General features: G+C 51.0%; 2 protein-coding genes across 2 annotated transcripts in view; both read right to left on the reverse strand.

Moving 5' to 3' along the window:
- Window positions 1-1,406: 1,406 nt before the first annotated feature.
- Window positions 1,407-14,768, reverse strand: LOC107527942 (putative protein FRMPD2-like). Its single transcript, XM_016200843.2, has 6 exons — window positions 14,661-14,768; window positions 12,269-12,416; window positions 10,355-10,569; window positions 8,885-8,983; window positions 3,780-4,117; window positions 1,407-1,455 (listed from the first exon to the last, which is right to left on the reverse strand). The coding sequence occupies exons 1-6, from the start codon at window positions 14,766-14,768 to the stop codon at window positions 1,407-1,409; spliced, it is 957 nt and encodes a 318-aa protein (XP_016056329.2).
- Window positions 14,769-15,508: 740 nt separating this feature from the next.
- LOC148091490 (FERM and PDZ domain-containing protein 2-like) overlaps window positions 15,509-19,455 on the reverse strand; it is a 48,679-nt gene continuing 44,732 nt past the window's right edge. Inside the window, exons 12-13 of the mRNA XM_087824230.1 lie at window positions 16,640-16,710; window positions 15,509-15,625 (exon numbers count right to left, since the gene is read on the reverse strand). Coding sequence (XP_087680356.1) covers window positions 15,509-15,625; window positions 16,640-16,710 — 188 coding nt within the window. The remainder of the gene's footprint in view (window positions 15,626-16,639; window positions 16,711-19,455) is intronic.

Consider the following 19,455-nt stretch of genomic DNA (forward strand, 5'->3'; position numbering starts at 1 on the left):
CCTTTTCTTATGGGGTGGTTTTCGTGGACGTGGACCACGGTAAGTGCTCAGTGAAAACACCTGCATGAGGATCTGTGACCCCCAGAAGGGATGCGAGGTGAACACAGTGCTGCGCCCTGACCATCTGCCAGCCAGGGCGGACGGAAACAGCGAGCCCCACTTGAAGAACTCAGTACAGCCTCATCTGCCCAAAGTGATACCCACCTGGAGGTGCCATCCTCTGGGTCCGTGGTGTCCTCTAGGTCTTCCCATTCGCTCTCACTATCATGGGACTCTTCCGGAGGCAGGGACTCTGAGAGAGCACCCCAAGAACAGAACTGTGGCAAGGGAGTGGTCCCTGAACCTGTCTCCAGACATTTTCTACAGGGTAGTTGCTCTTCTGATGTACAGTTGATGGGGAGACACCCTTCATACTCCATGGTGGGAGAAGGGACTTCAGGTGGATGGCACATGTCACCTCCTCATTGTCCTTGACCAATTCAGGACTAGAAAACATAAACCCATGTGTCTCCTAGCGCTGATCAGAAATTAATTTTCCCATCTTCCCTTGCCTTTCAAGATTGTCATCACGGCACATCACAGGAGAGCCAGCCAGGGTGCAAACAGTGTTTGCCAGAGACTGCTCTGTGGCCAGGAGCTAAACAGTGATAAGGCATGACCCTTGTCCTTGCAGAGCCCCCAACTTAATGGGAACAGTGATCAGTAAATGTCACAGTTCAGGTAGTAAGTGCTATAGTAGAGGCAGTACAAAGCATTGTGGGTAGAGGAAGCTCCTGGCCAAACCCAGGAGACCATGGGGGACTTGCCAAAGGGCATAGCGTAGAAAATGAAGCTATGACCCATTTCTAGGGCTAACTCTTCACATGGCAAGACCTCAGGCAAGTTTATTAACTCATCTGGAATCTCAGGTTTCTCACCTAAAAAATGGGAAGATGAAGAAACTTATAGGATGTTGGGATGCTTAAATGAAATAACTCTGATACAGTCACCTATGGTTCCTAGTACAGAACAAGGTCTCAGAAAGTAGGAGCTGCCATTGTTACTATACTGATTATGACTGTTATTTCAACAGAGGAATTAGATGGAAAGGGAGAAAGCAGGAGGCTGGGCACACGCAACTCAAGCAGATGACCTTCAAAGCACTTTTTGCAAATATCAGGTCCTTTCCTGAGCATTGAAAAAGTGCCTATTTGAAGGCAGCCAGCTACAGTGACATTTACTCCCTGTGACACAAGAGGCAGGTGAATGCTGAGACTCCACGTCTGGCAGCGAAGACACAGACACAACAATGAAAGAATAGCCTTCTAGAGGCTGCCCAAAGTCGCCATGCATGATTTTTTATTAAAAAGAGCAGCCCGTGCAGATGGAATAGCATTTTGCACAGTTTAAACATGTAGAGAAGGTGCTCAGAAAATATCTGTTGAAAGTCTGGTTAGAGATGGTGAGTAGGAAAATCTAAAAAAAAAATGCACACAGATTTAGCTTTTTATCAAATACATGAGTCTTCGTTTATTAGCTTCCTTTCCCACCTCCAAATCAATGGACTGGCTTTGGAGATCAGTATTTAGGAGTTGGCAGAGTGGTGTGTATGGGGGGGTGTCCCCTGGGAGCCTATATGTTCCCCTGCTGAAGGCCCCAGCCTGCTGAGGTCTCTGCTCTGCTGCTAGACCACTCCCATTCCAAGCCAGGCATCTGCCTCACTGGTTCCCCTCAGCCTCGTGGGCCCCTGTGCCCTCCCATCTGACCAACAGCCCTCCCTGCAGCCTCATTTATGCCCCAGCCAGCTGCTCTGATGACACACCTGGCCGTCAGCCTCCTCAGCCTTTGCTATTCCAGGAACAGTGCCCCCCCCCCCCCCCCAGGACTCTGGCTTCACTTTACATTCTTAAATGGCTATGAAGACTTCTATCATCTCCTTCACTACATGATGGTAACTGAAACTACATGTGTTTTAAATACATGAATTTAACTACAGGTGCTGGGGGTTGGGGGGAGAGATAGAGAGGGGAGAGAGGGGAGAGAGGAGAAATAACTTTAAACATTCTGCGATGACCAGCTTTCCACTCAATGAGTGTAAATCCTGAAGTGAACATGGGTGGGAGGGAACTTGAACCTGTCGTCCCATCATTCCTTCAAGACCAGAGTCTACAGATAACCATTTTGCAGAGCCCATGACACAGGTCACCAGACTTCATCTGAGGCTCAACCAAAGACAAAATGATCTGCTCCCATCTTCCAAAGTGATGTTCAAGGGTAATATGTCTTGATGCGATTTTTACCTTACTCCCTAATTTTGGAAACATGATGATAAAATGGGCCACCGCAAGAGGAAGCGAATGTTGCACCCCTGGAGGTATTTAAGCAAAAGCAGGCACCTACTTCAGGATGTCACAGAGCAGCACCCAGCAAGGGCTGTGAGGTTGGATGTGATCATTTTTATATTGAATGACCCTGAGCTTCTTGAGCCAATGAATGAAACAGTGACTACCTATGCTAATAATTAGTAAAAAATACTATTATTAATAACTGATAATCTTGTTATATTAAAGGCACATGACAAGTCACACTCCAGGCTTGTACCTAAACCCAGAGTCACTTTTTAACCCAGTTCTCAGGGTCTCTGTCTATCACCCCAAACTATCTGGCAGTAAAACCTTTAAACCCCAGACGGGACCCTCATACATGGAAGCACAGTTCCCTTTATGTTTCCTATAAGATCATACTAATAGTTGTCCTTAGAAAAATCTCTGAACATTATTTCTTTGATCATTTAAGCAACTATTCCAATTACTGCCTAGAATGTACTTGTGTCTGCGCATTTTCAGACCGTGATGTGAATGCCACTGACTAATGTGCCTACCCACTGGGTTCTACTTTGCGGACTAGTTGGTTTTTGTTTGTCTGGCACAGAATTCTTTTTAAAACGTGTCTGAATACTTTTAGGGAACATATATCTGGCTCCTGTTGGTTACAGACCTCACCTGCCTAACAGCATTATGGCTACTTCATATTTCAGGTCACCTACCAGGCCCTGTAGACCTACCCTTGCCAGTCTTCTAAGATGATGAATAAAAGGGAGCCATGGAATCTCAGTGGCTTGAACGGTGTCCACGCGAGCACCACTGCTCATGACTGTGTGCTTTGCGCCTGTGCTTCTGCCTCACGCGTGCCCCACACGCGTGCCCCCCTTCCTCGGTGTCTGTGCCCTCTCTGCACTGTAACAGGTCTCCACGCACCTTGGCATCTGTAATAAGGACTGTCAAACTGAATCAAATAGTGTGTTTTTCATCAGGACAGGGCTGAGAACTGGAAATACCTCGGGGTGGATGGGCACAAAAATAAAGCTAAGTTATGGCTATTAAAATGGATGTTTCAGTTGAGTTTTCAAAGTGTAGACCTGTGTGTTTTTTAAGGTGATTATAAAGCACTATATTAGCAATAGAAACGATGATGAACGTGGGGGATTCTTTCTGACCACAGAGCTTCAAGAGGCCACTAGGGAGGCAGGCTAAAGGTCTGTGTGCTGCAAAACACCTCCAGGCCTCACCTGTAGCCCCCTAGGGTGCCGGAGGGCACTGGCGAGGTGCCTTCCCAGGAGTTCGCAAGCCGTGGTCACGGCAGCGCCAGGTCTCATCTTCTCCTGTGTTTGCCTCCCCTCCACACGCCTCAGACAGTCCCGGGCCGAGTAAGCGTCTGAGCGCAGTCATCGATTGCTCGACTGGAGTTTCCAGCAATGAAATGCACGCACCTTACAAATCATCTGCAAATGTGAGCCTTACCTGTCAAGTCTTCTGATATCACAAACTGAGCAGCAGTTTTGCCTCCCACCCTTTTCCAACGCGGTAGCTGGTGCCACAGCCTCTGCTTCCTGCTGCGGTCCGCACAGGCGAGGGTGGGAAGCCCCAGGACAAGTCAGGGAGGCGGCCCAGGGTCGCTTTGTGTCGTGGTCCCATTTTGTCTCTCTGGTGGCCTGCTGGGAAGGCCCCGTCCTGGGGGCCAGGCCTGCCCCTGCGTCTGGGGAGGCACTATCTCTCTGGCCGTCCTCTGGATCCAGACTGGGGCTCTGCTCTGAGTCGGTGCAGGTCGCCCTGGTAGATTCTTTGTCTGCAACTGGTGTCTATTAAAAGAAATGCTACAGATGAATAGATCCATGGTGCACACTGGGCAGAATCTAAAAACTGTTTCTTTAAAAAATAGTGCGGCGGTTTTTTCATGTGATTGTAGAACAGAGCAGTTAAGACGTGGGCTTTGGGGTCACCTCCTCTGTCAGGACCCCAGCCCCCGCTGGCGTAGACAACACGCTAAGCCATCCCTAAGCCCCTTAGCTTTGGGCCCTTGGAAGTTCTTGATAAATGTGGGGTTTATTAGTAAAAAATATTTTAAAAACTTAGACAGTGTGAAAATAGAAGTAACAATGTCTCTTCACCCTGCTTTCCAACAGAAAATGTTGTTTAACTTCCTTCGTTTTCACCCTCCCTCATCCCAGATGGCCTATTCCGCAGCCCCCCTCCTGTCACAGTGCCCTTTCCTGGGTCGCTCCTCACTCTCCCAACATTGCTGGATCCTCCTCAGCTGTTTACAGTGCCCTTGGGCCTTGTGGGTTCTGACTCTGACGCCTGCTGTGGTGCACAACGTGGCTCAGCTTTCCAGGGGAAAAGGACCTGGGCTGCAGTGGAAAACCGCACGGCCCACACACAGCCCGTGGGTTACCTGCTCCAGCTGGGCTCACGGCCCTGGGACACTTCATAACCATGCAAACAAACACGTTGTTCCTTGAAATCCCTTCTGCCCAGTTTTAGTATCTGCCTGGTTCCTTCATCGAATGAGTTAGATAAAATCTTCAACATGTGCTCATTTTTATATCGACCTGGAGTCATTTTACCCTTTCCTGAAAATTGTCTTCTATTACTTCCCCCCCGTGACCTACACCCATGGTGTGACGGCACAGGAGCTTCCGAGCAGGCGGGCGGACGCCTGCACCTGCCGTCCCCCGTGAGAGCGCAGCGCTTCCTCCAGCCCAAGTGCCCTCGCCCGCCGCCTGCTCACTCTCCGCAATGAGTGGGGCCCCAGCTACGGTCTTTTATTTCAGCATGAACCATAAACTCTATGACTCTGTTCATTACAGCGTACATTATAAAGGGTATAGCAAAATTTGAAATGGATGAGACAAAAGAAAAATAGGAGAAGCAATTATTTTTTGTCTCATATTCCAACCGTTTTAACCTGCTTGTCACCCCGGCATGGGCTCCCAGCAGCCTCCAACCTCGGGGAGGCTTTGCGGGTGACCTGCTGCATTTCCACTGCCCCTGTCCCCCAGCCACCCGTCCTCACTGCCCCCTCCCCGCTTGGAGCCAGGGCAGCCCACCCCAGAAACACTCCCTGCAGGTAAGGAGCCCGAGCCGCCCTCCGGCTCCGGCTCTGCCCCCTCCAGCTGCCTGCAGGGCCGTCTGGTAACCGCGGTTCCCGGGGGACTACAGGGGACTTCACGCCGCCTCTGAGACACGGTCTGATATCAAAGGTATGAGTGCGGGGGTCAAAGGACACTCAGGACGCCCAGAGAGTCCTCCCCACTTCCTCAGCAGACGCCCTTTCCCGTGCTCCCTGCCTCTGCGTGACTTACCGCCACTGCCCTGGGGCCCGCCCTGTCCCTGCCTCACAGTGAGATGAGCTTGGTCAGGGTCGGGCGAGGACCCTTCCTCTCCCTGGTAAACTCTCCTCCTGGCGGCCCTACCCCAAGCGCCCTCCTCACCTCCCAGCCACCACCCGGCTCTGCTCTTCAAGTGAGCTCTGTACCTCCCCCTTCTCCCTTTGCACCCCCTAATAGGGCTTCTGTCCCCTTCATTCGGTCCCCAACTGAAATCACTGTAACCAGGGCCTCTTTCTAAAGCCAAAGGACAATTCTCTCACCTCACTACCTCTCAGCAACAGTGAACCTACTTGGCCCCCCATCCTTCTTGGGGGTGTCCTTACTTATCTATTCTAGTTAAACGCCAAGCCTACTCTGAACTCCATGCTCACCTGGCTTCCCTTCCACCTCCAGGCCACTGCTCAGTCCCAGCTGCTGTCTCAGTTCTTTGAACCAGACCTCTCAGTGCTGAAGTGTCCCGTGGCTTACTTTTCAGTCCTTATCTTGACTTTTTCTGTACTCTTTCCCAAGGCGGTACCATCCATTTCATGGCTTTAAATGGCATTATTTGCTGAAAATTCCCAAATCCGCTTTTTCCAGCCCTGCCCTCATGCCAGTTCTCCACAAAGACCTGCTTACTAGACGTGCACTGGCTGTTCGTAAGCACCGCAGGTTTGGTGCTACCGAGAGCCGCGGCTTCTCCGTGTGCTGTAAACTACGCCCCTGCGCACCCCTGCCTTGGACGGTGGTGCCACCATTCATCCAGGTTCTCAAGCCAAACTTCGTTTTCTTTCCTCAAACCCATATCTGATGGAAAAGTGATCCTATGGGCTCTACCTCTCAGGCGTACCCCAAATCTGACTACTTCTTACCAACTGTTCAGCTTCAACCCGAGTCCAAGCCACAGCAACATCTTCCCTGAATGACTGCTGCTCACTCCTCCAGTCCGTCCCCACCAGCAGCCTGAGCGACCTTCTAGAGCTCAGGCCAGATGAGGGCACGTTCCCGCTTAACCCCTCGTCCCCCCACCGCCACCCCCAGTGGCTCCCATGGCAGCCGGCTGGAATCGTCACATTACCAAGGTCCTACATAACGTGGCCCGACTGCCTCTACACTTCTTCCATCTCCCCTTCATTAACCGTAGTCCAGACGCCAACTGTTAGCTTTTGTCCCTCAAGCACCCAGGTCGTTCCGTCCCAGAGCCTTTCGCTTGCTACTCCTTCTGCCTGGGATGACCTGGCTCAGAATGTGAGTGCAGCTGCCTCCTTCTCATAACCGCCTCATTCTAGCTCTGAATTAAATGTTCCCTTTGTTGGTCTTCAATCTGACCTCTGGAGTCACACAAATGAATAAAAATTCCTCTGCACTTGGCGCCAGGTGGGAGAGAGAAAGCATGCCCACCGCACCTTACCCGAGCCTTCCTACCAAGCTCCTCTGGGTTCTCCGGGGTGGACCTATTCTCCAGGACAGAAGGACAACTTTGCCCCTGCCATTTGCTAGATATCCCAACAAAACCCATGGTACCAAGCCCCTCGGCCTGACCTGTGTGTGCAAAACTCGACCCTCTCTCACCCTGTTCAGTTGCCTAATACAATTGCTGTCAGCTAAGCTTTTTTCCAAATTGGTGACTTTATTTCCTTTTTATAGCTCTTTTCTCACCAAAGTCAGTATCAAACAACCTCTTCAAGTCCAAGTATCAAGAGATCTGAGTCACCAAGTCCCGGTGCTGTCTCTAGTGACTGTGCCCTCAGTGACAAGTGGTCGCTTATCCTCACCTTGCAGATGAGGAATCACGAGCCCTAGAGAAGGCGGCAGCCACCCAGAGCCCCTGCAGCAAGCGAGTAGCAGAGCAGGTGCGGGAGACTGCAGGGCGTCACCCAGAGCCCTCCAGGACCGAGGCCCCCCCACTGCCAGGAGTGCCAGCTGCAGACTGCACCCAGCTAGCCCCTTTTGGAGCTCAAGGGAGCTTCCTCAGCCAAAGTCAGGGTCAGCCCCTCCCTCGGGGCAGCCCACGCCCCGGTGCTGGTTGATGCTCATGAAAAGGCACAGGCTCTCTTGCCCCACTTAAAGACAGCTCAGAGAGGCCACCCCAGCTCCAGAGATCCCTGTGGGTCAGCCAAGGCCCCTGTTACAGCTGTACTATATTCCTTCCCCCTCCGGACCTGCTTCCCTCACTCTCCCAGGAGTATTCCCAAGAGCCAGCCCCACAAGCCCCCTGCACTCAGATCTCTGCTGCAGAGTCTGTGTCCTGGGGGCCCAGCATGCAGCACTGCAATGGTTGATTTTAAGTGGTAACTTGGCCAAGCCACAGTACCCAGAATTTGGTCAAACACTAGTCTAGATGTTTCTGTGAAGGCATTTTTTAGGTGAGATTAATGTTAAATCAGTGGACTGTGAGTAAAGCAGACCGCCCTCCATCATGGGTGTGTGCCTCATCAATCAGGTGTAGGTTTTAAAAGAAAAGGCTGAGATCTCCAAGAAAGAAAGAAATGCTGCCTCCAGGGTGCCTGAGGACACATGCTATAACATCCCCTCCTCCCTGGGCTTCCAGACTGCCTGCGTGCCTGCAGGATTAGACTAACCAGCCCCCACAATCATGTGAGCCCATTCCTTAAAATTTCTCTCCTCTCCTTTCTCCTCCCCTTCCTAGCCTTTCCCTCTCCCCTCCTTCCCCCACCCCCGCCATCTCTCTCTCCCCCCTCTCTCCCTCCCTCTCTACCCATATATATGCACCCGCTATTGGCACACATATATACATACCCACAGACACAGCTTATTGGTTCTGTTTCTCTGAATTTTCCCAATTCAATGCCTTTGTCACACGAGACCCCACACATCTAACTCATGCTTTAGGAGGGGATAACATCCTGTTCCCCGCTTCATTCCTCGGGATGGAAACCCCTGCCTTCCCTCGCTCTGGCGCTGCAGTGCTCCCCTTGCTTCCGGTTCCCCCGCAAGCAGCTTGAGCTGCCAGAGAGCCTGGCTCTAGAGCTCTCCCGGCCAAGATCTGCACATGCGACCATCACAGGAAGCTTCAAACGTCAGGAGGGGTGGAAGCAGGGAGGGGAAGGAAAAGGCAGAGATGACCTCATGAACTTGCTGCCAGCCAGTTGGGGCTTGGAGACCAGCTATTTTCCTGCCCCAGTGCGAGGAGGTGGCTTGAACCCTACCTAAGGCAGAGCTGGGCTTCTCAGAGCCACCTGCCAGGAAAAGGGCATCTGAGCAGAGGCATGTGGAGAGCTGGGCACCGTGTCTTACCTGCCATCCCGGGCCTATCTCAGGCAAGAAGCCTGGGGGGGGTCGGCAGAGCAGGAGCGTGACCTCCTGAGAGGCTCCTCGCAGTAAATGGAGCACGTCCTATGAAAGCAACCAGATGGTTAGAGCGGGGCCCTGTGGCTGCGGATCTCCTCTTCTGTGCTCTCCACCACCTCCCTGGGCCGACTCCTCTACCCACCTTGATAAGTTCCTAAGTTCCAAAAAACTTCAGAGACCACTATGGACCGGACTTCCCAAGCGTAAGGTGACCAGGCTACGAGCCTGCAGCCCTGGCAAAGGCAGTGCGCCAACACTGGGCCGGAGATGGCCAGAGCCCGCCAGGCCTTCGCCTGACAGCATCTGCCGATGGTAACGCCTTTCCCCAGAGGCACAGTGACTCAGGCACAGGGCTGCTGCCGTCTCAGCTTCCCACCCCCCCTCTCAGTACCACCAGTCCTGTGGGCGCTGCCAGCCAAGGCTCAGCTGGTGCCTTGGAGCCTCCCAGCTGGACTGTTGCCGCAGGTCTCAAAGGACAGCTCTGAGATCCGAAGCTGGATGGACAGACAGGCCCACCCAAACATGCGCTGCTCTGGGGATTCTCCACCCTCCCCACCCCACCGGAGCCCTTCTCCAGCTTCACCCCACCCAGCATGCCCTGAGCTCGGGGGCTGGGCCTGTGCGGGCAGCAGGTGGGCTCCCTGTTGGGCTGCCAGCTGGAGCAGGGGCAGGGGCCAGAGGCCAGGAGGAGAGGCAGGCCCGTGTGTGCGCCTGCAGTCCCCCGTGGGGGACCTCTGTTAATGTCACAGCTCATTTCAGCAGGTTTGCTCCGTCCGGCTCTTTCAGCTTCTGGGGTTGGGTGATTGCACCTTCCCGCACCCCTTTGGACTTGGAGGAGTGGAAAACTGCGCCCCTGCTCCCGTCCCCAGCGCTCCCTGCCTTGCCCACTCCTTTATTAAACGCTCTTCAAATTACTCTATTTTCAGCCAGAACCCTGGCTGGTATGTACAATACTTCATCAAGCTTTTGTGCTACAAGCATTGAGAAGCATCCACTTTCACTCCTTTGTAAATTACATTTTTGGTCACACAGGATAACCAGAGCAACACTGTGCATCGACAACTGTAAATTTGGTAGAAAAGGGGGGAAAGGACAGAAGAGGCCACTGTATCCCTTCATCCTCACACTCACCTCCCAGAATATGTGTCAGGAGACTTTCAGCACGAAAGCCAGGGTTTTATCTTCCATTTTATTATGAACCTAATTAGAAGCAAGGCTGGCTCAAGGTCAGATATTTAAAAACTAAGATGAGAAATTAAATGTGAGAATGTTCTGCCAACTGCTCCCTTTGGGTGATCAAAGCGTAGGCTCCAGGTGTGATTTCAAGAGCCCAGGGCATTTCCTACGGTGGGGGGGCCTCAAAAGAGCATGGCTGGCATCAGCTTGCACACAGGCTGCATCGCTCACGGCCCCCACCTGGAAGACGAGGCCTTCGGTGGGCTTCCCATTCACGGCCAGGAGAATGTCACCAGGCTGGATGGCCCCGTTCTCCTCAGCTGGCTGCCCTGGGAAGAGCCGCTTAATCCTCACAAGGTCATTCTCAAGGTGGCTGCAGCTCCCTCTCTCCATCTGCACGAAACTGAATCCCAAGCCACCGGCATTCTTTTTCAGTCTGACTTCAAACTTCACACCTGTATTGTAGGGTGTGAACAAGATCAGTCCTTCAGCAGATGACAAGCGAAACCGGCCAGCCTCGGGATGCGAACTGCCAGGCAGGTGAATTGTGTGCTTTACATAAAAAGACTTCATTTTGCTAATTTTTATGACAGTCTCATACACATACATTATAGATCAGTGCTGTCCAATGGAAATATAATGTGAGCGGCAAATGTAAACTACATATGTAATTTCAAAGTTTTCAAAGAGCTACATTTTAAAAAGTGAACCAGGTAAACTTAGTCTTATGTTTTATGATTATATACCTAAATATACCTAAAGTATAACCATTTCACCTTGTAATCAACACAAAATAATGAGACATTTTACACTCCTCTCATTAACTAAGTCTTCAGAAATTGAGAGCGTGTTTTGTCCATTTGGATTGGCCACATTTCAAGTGCTTAATGGACACATGTGACAAATGGCAGTCATATCAGACGGCACAATTACAGACGATCAGCAGTCTACCTGTAAAGATGCAGTTCATGGACATATACCACATGCCCACGACACTTAGTAAAACTAGCATCACATGCACTTCTCATGCTTCTTTACAACTTCAGCCGTTTTTTAATATACCTGAAACTAAGTTTTGCATAATTAGACTAGAGAGACAATTACGGGCAATTCTATGGAAATGTTTTAGCTGCTGTTTTGTTTAGCCGTGTGAACTGACCATTAGACAGAACAGCTGCCTCTGGGCACCCAAATGGACACAGTGCCAGGAACCTAGGTGGCCTGGCAGCCAGAGAGGGCTCTCAGCCTCCCCTCATTTCCCTTCACCAGCTCAAGCTGGCAATCGGTCAATGGAGGGACAGAGCGCTCACTGTCTGTGAACTTTGACTTGGGGCGAGAATAAAAGCACCAGAAGCTCTTAGGATCAAGTGTGCTGTGTAACTAATTTCGCCTTCACCATCATCTGGCCCCTTCAGCTCACTGTGTCGTCAGTCTCTCAGGATCCTCACTGGAGGCAGCAGAGGAGCAATGAAAGGGGACAGACTTGTTTTAGGCACATGTGTGCCCCTCCACCCAGCCCTGTCACTCACTATGGCTACCTTGCATTCAATCTGACTCACACCTTCCAGAAAATCTTATAAAGGGATTTAAAAATGGGTAAACTCCAAATCATGATATCCTAAAGAAATAAGCCTTTCCTAGCAGGAAACAAAACCATAGGGACATGCCGAAGGGCCACCCATCATAAAATGGGCAATGATGCCCAAGTACACTGGCCATGGCTCTGCCTTTAAAATGATGCTGATACAAAGGCTAGTTCTGAGCACCTCTCTCTCCCAACCTGCTTCACCATTCTTCTGATCTCTTGTTACAAATGTCTTGGCTTGGATGTGGAGCTTTGATCAGAAAATGCATGACCCTTTCATTTCCATTTCAGCCCCAAATATTACACACAAACATTCCAGCAGCTGATCAGAAAACCTCAAAAGGTTTAGGGACAGAATTATGTCTGATAATCATTTGGGGATGATGCATTATTTTTCCAGAAACATATTTTGTTAGATTGGCTTCAAAAAACTGGCTACATCATGACCACCACTGCTCATGACCTTTGGAGAACCCAGAGGAAGCCCCCTGTGTCCCTTTTGAGTTGACAATTCAAAAGCAGCACAGGACAACATGACAATAGTAACACTTAGTTCTCTCTCCTCTCACCATCTGTCGCCGAGACACAGCTTGCAGGCCTGCCAGGCAAGGCTGTTGCCAAGGAAACAGCCGTGCATCCAGCCCCCGTCCTGTTATTAACAGAAGGACACTGCTGTGCAGTCCTGGGGCCTCTTCTCTCTAAGGCCAGTCTTGCAACCTAGGATGGATGAACAAACTCAATATATACTTCATATGGCACCCAGGAGGCTCCCCTTTCACCTTGCAAATGCTTTTGAATTTTCTGATACTTTTAGTAGATGCTTCATTTGAATCTCAAATCAAGCTAGCCTGTTTGCTGGGATCCAGAGCCTATTTCCACTGCTTATGGACAAATGCTCCTGGAAGTAATGTGTGTGCCCCTATTTCAGTGTATTCAAGGTCAAATTCATCTTCTCCCCTCACTCCTCCTCACTTCCTCCCCCTTGTTTTGCCTAAAACATTTCTCCCTGTGCATTTGCTCTCCCGGAACATGGAGCCATCCCTCAATTAATCTCCCAGGGGCCACACTTGCAGTGGTTCAGCTCTCCCCCTCCTGCCCTCCAAATTTCCCCCTGATTTCCAAGGCTTGAATGCTCTCCATCAGAAACATCTCCTCAGTGCTCCCTGCTTCTCCACTCCCTCTGCTGCTGCCAGTGCCCAGCTGGACTGTGGCAAGCGCCTCGGCTTGCTGGACCCTATGTTTTCCCCCTGCGGTCTACCTCCTTGTGGCTTCCCAGGGACTGATCAAAGACACAATTGAATATGCAACACTCCTTTTGCTTTTGGTTTTTGTTAATCATCATGCGAGGATATTTTTTCCATTGACTTTCAGAGAGAGTGGAAGGGAGAGAGGGAAGGAGGGAGGGAGGGAGGGAGGGAGGGAGGGAGGGAGGGAGGGAGGGAGGGAGGGAGGGAGGGACACATCAATTGGTTGCCCCCAGGATGCACCCCAACCAGGGCTGGGGATAGAACCTGAGACCCTTCAGTGCATGAGCCGATACTCTGAGCCACACCGGCCAGGGCCAACACGCAGCACTCTTGATTAAGAGTCTCCAGTGCAGCCCTGGCCAGACAGCTCAGCAGTTAGAGCATCGTCGTGATACACCAAGGTTGCAGGTTCAATCCCTGGTCAGGGCACATACAAGAATCGACCAATGATGCAGAAATAAGTGAAACACCAAATCGGTTCCCTCTCTCTTGCTCTCTTGCTCTCTGCCTCCTGCTCTCTAGAGTCAATAAAAAAACATAGTAATGATATAGAGTTTTCAATGTTTCCCATCAGCTAAAGTCCCACCGCCTACCATGGTATACCATGCCCATGCCAGCTTGGCCCCTTTCCTCCTGGGTGATTTCCATCCCTCTTCCCCACACACTCTAACCCTTGTTACCCAAAGCATGGTTCAAGAGCCAGCGGCTAGGTATCACCGGGACGCGTTCAGAAATGCCAAGGTTCCATGCAGGGGACTCTGTCCGACTAACATTTTTCTGCTGCACTTGTCACTTAGCACTAAGCCCCTGATCCCAGAGTGACAATTCCTTCCTATCATCACCACCAGTAGGCTGGCCAAGTACCTTCAGAATCATGTTAATTATCAAAGGTCTAAAGAACAGAGAGTATTAATAAATTATGATTCTGTTCTCAAGATAAGTGAGCCAAGGTCATCAACATAAGTAAATGGCCGCAAACCAGAACACGGCTTTGGCAAAGGAACAACGTTTGCTAGAAGGGGCCCCAGGAGACCTCTTTGTCTCTGCTGACTCCCCAGTTACCAGGAGAGCAATGCTAGCTCTGTAGTTTAGGATACTGGGGCAAGCAAAGCCTGCCACCTCCGGCAGAGGGTGGAGCACAATGTGGCAGTGCCCAGACGCCCCCTGGGCACATAGTGGTGAATGCCTCCCGCCCTCCGCGTCTGGAATTTCTACCTCATTGCAATGAAAGGATTCCCCGGACACTGTGGCCTTTATCACACAGCACGATGGGAATGGCATGAACTGGGGGAGGCAGGGGTCAGCATGTGCAAAGGCAGGTTAGCGAGAGGGGTTGAGAGCTGGCGGCATACTGGTCAGAAAGGGAGCAGAGCGGGAAGGGTGGCCAGAGCCAGGCGGGGGAAGTGGCCACACTCCATTGGCTCTGTCCAGCCTTGTGATTCCAGAATGTAGGCTAATGTCAGGTGAGTTTTTCAAGGCTATTTATAGGTGTTAGGTTTTCTGCTTGGGAGCACCTGTCTGCTTCCTCCTGGCTTTCCATCCGCGCAGAAAAGCGGTGGTGAAGGAAGAAGCAAAAGAGAAAACGACAGAGAAGAAAGTCTTGTTTTGCTTCTGCCTGCTGCCTCCCACCCAGAGGCCACTGCAGCGTCTACTGTTGTCCAGGACAGCTCTGGAAGGAAGGGGAGCCCCTAGTTATGGGTGACGGTGCACTCACCTGCCCGGAGCCCCTGAGGCACTGCACGGCCTGCTTGTGGGTGAGGCCACACAGACTTGTTCCGTCTACTTGCAGGAGCCTGTCACCTGGGAGGGAGACAGGTGTCATGTCCATGGGTTGCTGAGGCTACAGGAAGGATGCCTCTGGGATTCCCTGCAGCTTCAGGAGAGGCGGGAAGCAAGGCTGCGAGGAGTACTGTGGCCCTGACTGCCAGGGCTGCTCCAAACACCTCCACAGACCAGCAGCAGAGAACTCCTCTGATGGGTCAGCCCTCTCTGTGCAACCCCATCCTTTCTCCTGGTTTCCTGAGAAACTGTTTTTGAAAGTTTCTTCAAGTCCCTTTGGAATAACATTTATCTCCAGGATGTATTTTTATTTCAGAAAAGGTGAGGGAGATGTGGTTGGTGCCAGAGGCACTGGAATTCTAGGGGAGAGGAAGTAAGGTCCTAAGTGCTCTTTCTGGTTCGGTTATGGCTGTTTGGAGAACAGCATAACCCACCCCGTTCCTTTAGAACAGTGGGCATGAGGAAGGCAAAGGGGAGGCTCAGCAGCGTCCTCCCCGACAGTAAGGTGAGCATCGCCAATGTGCACTCAGTCTCCTACGGGAAGCACTGCTTTCTCCCACAAAGGCCAGACAGTAACACGCTTATTTAAAATCTTACATTTTTAGATCCCCTTATGGTTGGTTCCTAATGTGCCACTACAGACATCTGGTTGCTACAGGAACCTATCGGGCTGGTGGGCCAGGCTAACCTGACCCTTTTTTTGGTGAAGAAGCCAGGACCCAGCAAGGCCATCATCTGCACAGGGCCTCAGAGTGGGAGCGTGCTGCACCTCCAGGCCAGGGCTCAGCATGCGGCAGCATCCTCACCCTGCAGGATCTGCCCTTCCTTGGCAGCTGGTCCTCCAGGAACAATGGATTTCACATAGATCCCTCCATAGGGCACACCTGTGTTAATGCCACCCTGGAAAACACAACAAAAAACTCACTACCTGTCTGCCTTCTCCTGGAGGGCCTCCCCCACCTTCATGACTAAAAGAGCCCCATCTGCCTGCCATTGTCTCATTACTCATCGCCATGTCACACCATCTATATTTTCACTCGTTCGCTCATCCCACGCCGTCCACGAGCAGCAAGGTTGGGTACCACAATACGAGCCGTGTGAGGGAGCGGTGCCTGTCCTGCCCCAGCAATGGCCCACAGCAGGTGCTCGAAAATCGGAGCCTCATCAGTGCCACACTGTCTCTCCATAAGCAACAACCAGCATAGGCGGATACAGCGACAGGCTGGGGCCTGGCATATCCTGTATGCTTATGTGTTGGTTTGTGGATACAAACGTAGAATTAAACTACACAGCATTCTGCAACTACCTTTTTTAAGTTAATAGTTGATCATGAACATCACTACAGGTCACTAAATAAAGATCTAACTCTACCTTTTACCTCTAATTACTTCATGCAGGTATATACACATCTATACAGATCCTTAGATCAGTGGGATTTCATCGCTCCTGTATAGTTTTTTCCTCTCTCCTCCAGAGTCTGCCAGATGGAGCTCACAAACCAAATGCAAAGCGCCCATTCTGAACAGAGGCCTTGCCAACCTGCTTCGTCCTGCCTTGGAAGTGGGGGCTCCAGGCTCTATCGTGACCCTTCTCTGGATGGCCATAGATTATCCCTCTCACCTTTGGCTCGTGTCCCTCCAGCCCCACTCTGCTGCCCTCTCCTTATTGCCCAGCCTAACCTCACAGTTAGGACCCACCACCGAATCCCACTTGCACTGCTCATGCCAAGTCTGTCCTGTGTCTCCCAGCTTGTTTTGAGCTATCTCCCCCCACAAAGGCCCCTGCTGCTTTCATGGTTCACCTATTTCCCATGAGCACATTATCAAAGGTTGCCACAGGCGTGGAATGCCCACCGAGGCTCCAGATGAACATCTTATTAACTATTTGCTTTCTGAGCTACCCAATAATTCTTACAGTTATGCTGAATCCAAGTGTCCCATCTTCTTTAACTAGTTCCACAAAGTAGATTCCACTGGCATTGGTTTCTGCAAGTGATGGAGGACAAGAAGATCCAGCACCCTGCCCCAAAGAAACAAAAATAAAGAAAGCATGAGGACACTTGTCCTGCCTAAGCAGATGCACCTCTTAGCTCTCACCTGCTCTCAGGGACTGAGAGCATCACACACCAAAAGGGGCATGAGCTTCAGGGTTGGGCAGCAGGGGATTTGTTCCCAGTTTTATCAGTTCCTCCCTATATGGCCCTGGACCAGTGTCTTGGTCTCCCCATTCTTGATTTCCAGTCCACAGAACTGGAATGAGAGCTCCTCTTCTAACTGTGACAGTGAATGATGCCCAGCACATAGCAGAGACTCAAAAACTGTAAGTCCCCTCCCATTTCTGCTCAAGATGCAAATATCATTATGAGAACTGAAGCAATCCAGGTACTTCCTGGTAGCTGCACATATGACACCAGCCACATGCTGGCATGCTGGACACCAAATAGCAGCTTCTTGAGCAGAAGAAAACCTCAAGAGGACCTTCAGTCATCCCGGCAAGAGCAGCTGCCCTGGGTATCCACTTTACAGTGGATGAAGCCTTGAGAGAACAAGAGAAGAATTACCTACCATGTGCCAAGCTTTGCTCGGTATTATGACAAAAACTACGTAGAATTTATTTATTTGTCCAATCATGTACAACATTAATTGAGCACCTATTATGTGCCAGGCACTGTGGAAGTTTCCAGGGAGATGGCAGTGATCAGACAGACCTGCCCATATCAAACTGCTGTCTAGTGGAGGAGGGACTTTTAATGAACTGTGCCCAGAATATGGGGCCATAGACACTCCCGGCCTTTGTCCTATCTGGCCCCTTTGCTTAGCTGCTTCCTAGTCTACCATGTTGGAAAACACAACACCTAGGAAACTAAATGAGATAAAGTAAGCTAAAAATATATCAGCTTAAGAGAAGGCCTCTATGCCCCACTTCCTACAAAAGGGGGCCTTCCATAGTGCAGCCCAGGGTGAAGGTTTCTGCTCTGGAGTCTCCTCCTCAGATTCAAATCCCAGCTCTGTCGCTTGCTGAGAGACCATAGGCATGTCCCTTTCCTCTCTATGCCCACCCAAAAAAAGGAGTGATGATAGTAATTATCTCATAGGCTTGTCATGAAGCTTATGTGAGATACACATCCAAGTGCCCCGGCCCCTCCCCCACACATTGTTAAACACTCAGTAAATATCTACTGTGAGCCAGTCCTGGGCACTTTTCCCTGCACAGCTCTGTGAATAGACATCATTACCTCAACCACCAAAGATGAAAATGAGGTTCAGAGCTTCAAGTCAAGATGGTAACATAGGCCCTGGCTGCTGTAGCTCAGTTGGCTGAACGTCGTCCTGTGCACCGAAAGCTCCCGGGTTCAATTCCCAGTCAGGGCACATGCTCAGGTTGTGGGTTCAACCCCAGTTAGGATGTGTATGGGAGACAACAGATTGATGTTTCTCTCTCACATTAATGTCCCTCTCTCTCTCTCTCTCTCTCTCTCTCTCTCCCCCCCTTTCCCTTCCTCTCTCGCTAAACATCAATAAAAACATCCTCAGGTGAGAATTTTTTAAAAAAAGATGATAGTGTAGGTAAACACAGTACTTGGAACCTCTCACAGCCACATCAGAATTACAACTAAACTACAGATCAATCATCATTCAGAATCACATGAAATCTATCTGAACAGAAGTCTTATAATTAAGGATATAAAGAAGAAGCCACATCAAGACTGGTAGGAGGGATGGAGAAGTGGAACAGGCTGGTCCCACACCCATGTGTGGCAGTCAAAAATTGGCAGGGGTATCTCAGCGGCTGAGGCCCTACCCTAGGAACAAGGGGCCTCAGCCTCACACCAGGCCCCCCAACCCAGGGTTCCAGTGCTAGGAAGAGAAATCCCCATAACTTCTGCCTGTGAAAACCAGCAGCGATTCTGGATAAGTGACACACAGGCTGCTGGAACCATAGACATTCCTCCTAAAGGGCCCATGCACGGACTTACTCAGACTCACTCCCTCTGAGCTCCAGCACTGGGGCAGCAGCTTGAAAGGTGCTTTAGACATATGGGGAGGAACTGAATTGTCTGGCATCAGGGAGAGGGCTGGAGGGTCAGCTTTTTCCCAGGCAGAAGTGCTGGCAGAGACTGTTGTTGCTTAGAAGAGCCCTCCCCACACAGAACGCCATATCTAAGTCTCTCCATCAGCCTGGCTCATGCTGTTAGCCCTGCCCTAATGATTCCCTGAGACATCACCCCACCCAACTTTTGGATCCACCCAAGCCCTTCTTAGTGGCTTTTTCATACAAATGGCCTGTCTTAGGTCATGCTGCAAACTTTCCCCAAATCTCTCAAACAAGCAGCATCTGGACTCAGCATGCCCTGTACCTCTTGCTAAGTAGCCTCAGCCCAGCACTAGCAGCAGCTGGCCTTGGTTCACAGCTTGGTCTTTCCTGATCACCTCCAAGGGGAGCAAAGTAGTAGCCATCTGCACATTGCTTTGTAGCTCGTGCCAGGTAGCCCCAGGCAGGGCACAGGTGGCAGCTGACCTTGGCCTGCACCTCCCTGGAGGTCCCAGAGCCAGCACACCCAGTGGACAGCTTCAGACCAAGCTGAAGCACCACCTAACCATGTCCATGAGTGACACACTCAAGGAGTGAATTCAGTGGGTACCTGAGCCCAGCTGAAGTGAGTGCTGCTCTGTGGGATGCGCCCCTGCACAGCTGATCCTCCACGGTTGTCATAGCCAGTCCTTGCAGCT

The sequence above is a fragment of the Miniopterus natalensis genome, chromosome 14, assembly GCF_054644295.1.
Source record: "Miniopterus natalensis isolate mMinNat1 chromosome 14, mMinNat1.hap1, whole genome shotgun sequence".
Taxonomy (NCBI): Eukaryota; Metazoa; Chordata; class Mammalia; order Chiroptera; family Miniopteridae; genus Miniopterus; species Miniopterus natalensis.